The 1,302-nt window shown below is 51.8% G+C and overlaps 1 protein-coding gene across 1 annotated transcript in view; it reads right to left on the bottom strand.

The window, feature by feature from the left end:
- Nucleotides 1-245: 245 nt before the first annotated feature.
- The window catches only part of phex (phosphate regulating endopeptidase homolog, X-linked), a 19,341-nt gene continuing 18,284 nt past the window's right edge, over nt 246-1,302 (bottom strand). Inside the window, exons 20-22 of the mRNA XM_036520874.1 lie at nt 1,261-1,302; nt 1,010-1,086; nt 246-617 (exon numbers count right to left, since the gene is read on the bottom strand). The exon at nt 1,261-1,302 is cut by the window's right edge and continues 63 nt beyond it. Of these exons, the coding sequence (XP_036376767.1) occupies nt 515-617; nt 1,010-1,086; nt 1,261-1,302 (222 nt within the window). The 3' untranslated portion in view covers nt 246-514. The remainder of the gene's footprint in view (nt 618-1,009; nt 1,087-1,260) is intronic.

Raw genomic sequence — 1,302 nt, 5'->3', positions numbered from 1 at the left:
GTACATCACACACAAATATACCTACTGTAGCAGATGGCCAAAACAAACATATACCAAAACATACTATTTTAGAAAACATATTGATAACATAAACGATAATAAAATCAATGGAAACATTTTACCTGAAATTACACAGTGGCAAAGGACCATTCATAATTAATAATCAATCAAAAATAGTGTCTGATCCTGATCTGGGACCAAACCACCAAACGATACAGAACATGAAGGCCAAAAAACAAGGGCGAGTTTTCACCAGACACACGCGCATGGATCACAGCCAGGCTTGTGGAGTTCTGGGGAGGAGGCAGAGTGAAACCCGACACCCCGTCGCCTCCCTCTGGTCCCGTTGGGGTCCCAGCATCGTGTCTGTCCTGTGAGTTTCGGTCACGGGTGCGCTGGACCGCAGGTGGAGCGCGAGCGGTCGGTCAGCGTGCTCCAGATTAACCGCTGAGTGAGTCCCAGTGACCGAAGATTGGGACCATTACCCTGCGCTCGTCCCGGTCGACCACCCCCCCTACCACACCCGGCAGGACTCCGCCCCTCGGTTCATGATGGACGACTCAGGGCAGTTGTAGGCTTTCCGGAACTCCTCAAAGTTACTCATGGCCCCGACCACCCTTCATCACACGCCAGGAGAGGACAGGTGTTAGCACATATCGCACTCTTCCTCACCATCACAGAGACCATCACACACCACGCTCTTCCTCAGACGAACATCCACCATTACACACCACACTCTTCCTCACAGGCCCAGAGACCCTCACACACCACACTCTTCCTCACAGGCCCAGAGACCATCACACACCACGCTCTTCCTCACCATCACAGAGACCATCAAACACCACACTCTTCCTCACAGACCCAGAGACCATCACACACCATGCTCTTCCTCACAGGCCCAGAGACCATCACACACCACACTCTTCCTCACCATCACAGAGACCATCACACACCACACTCTTCCTCAGAGGAGCAGAGACATTCGCACACCACATCAAATCGTACTCACCTGTATTTGGGAGGACTGTGAGCCCCACTCTGAATCTGTTCTCGTGCGGCTGCAGACCTGTAGGAGTTACAGCGCACCTGAAATGTAAAAACACACACACACGGACGCACACACACACACACACACACACACAAACACGGTCAGGTATGGCTATATGGTGGCTGGAATAATATCCCTGTGTGTTTGTGTGTGTGTGTGTGTGTGTGTGTGTGTGTGTGCGCGTGAGGCTGTGTCTGTCGTTTGACACTCACATGTGCGTAGCTGAGGAAGAAGAGCTGATTGTTGGAGAGGCC

This window comes from Megalops cyprinoides, chromosome 2 (assembly GCF_013368585.1).
Source record: "Megalops cyprinoides isolate fMegCyp1 chromosome 2, fMegCyp1.pri, whole genome shotgun sequence".
Lineage (NCBI taxonomy): Eukaryota > Metazoa > Chordata > Actinopteri > Elopiformes > Megalopidae > Megalops > Megalops cyprinoides.
This window is presented reverse-complemented; position numbering and strand designations above follow the sequence as displayed.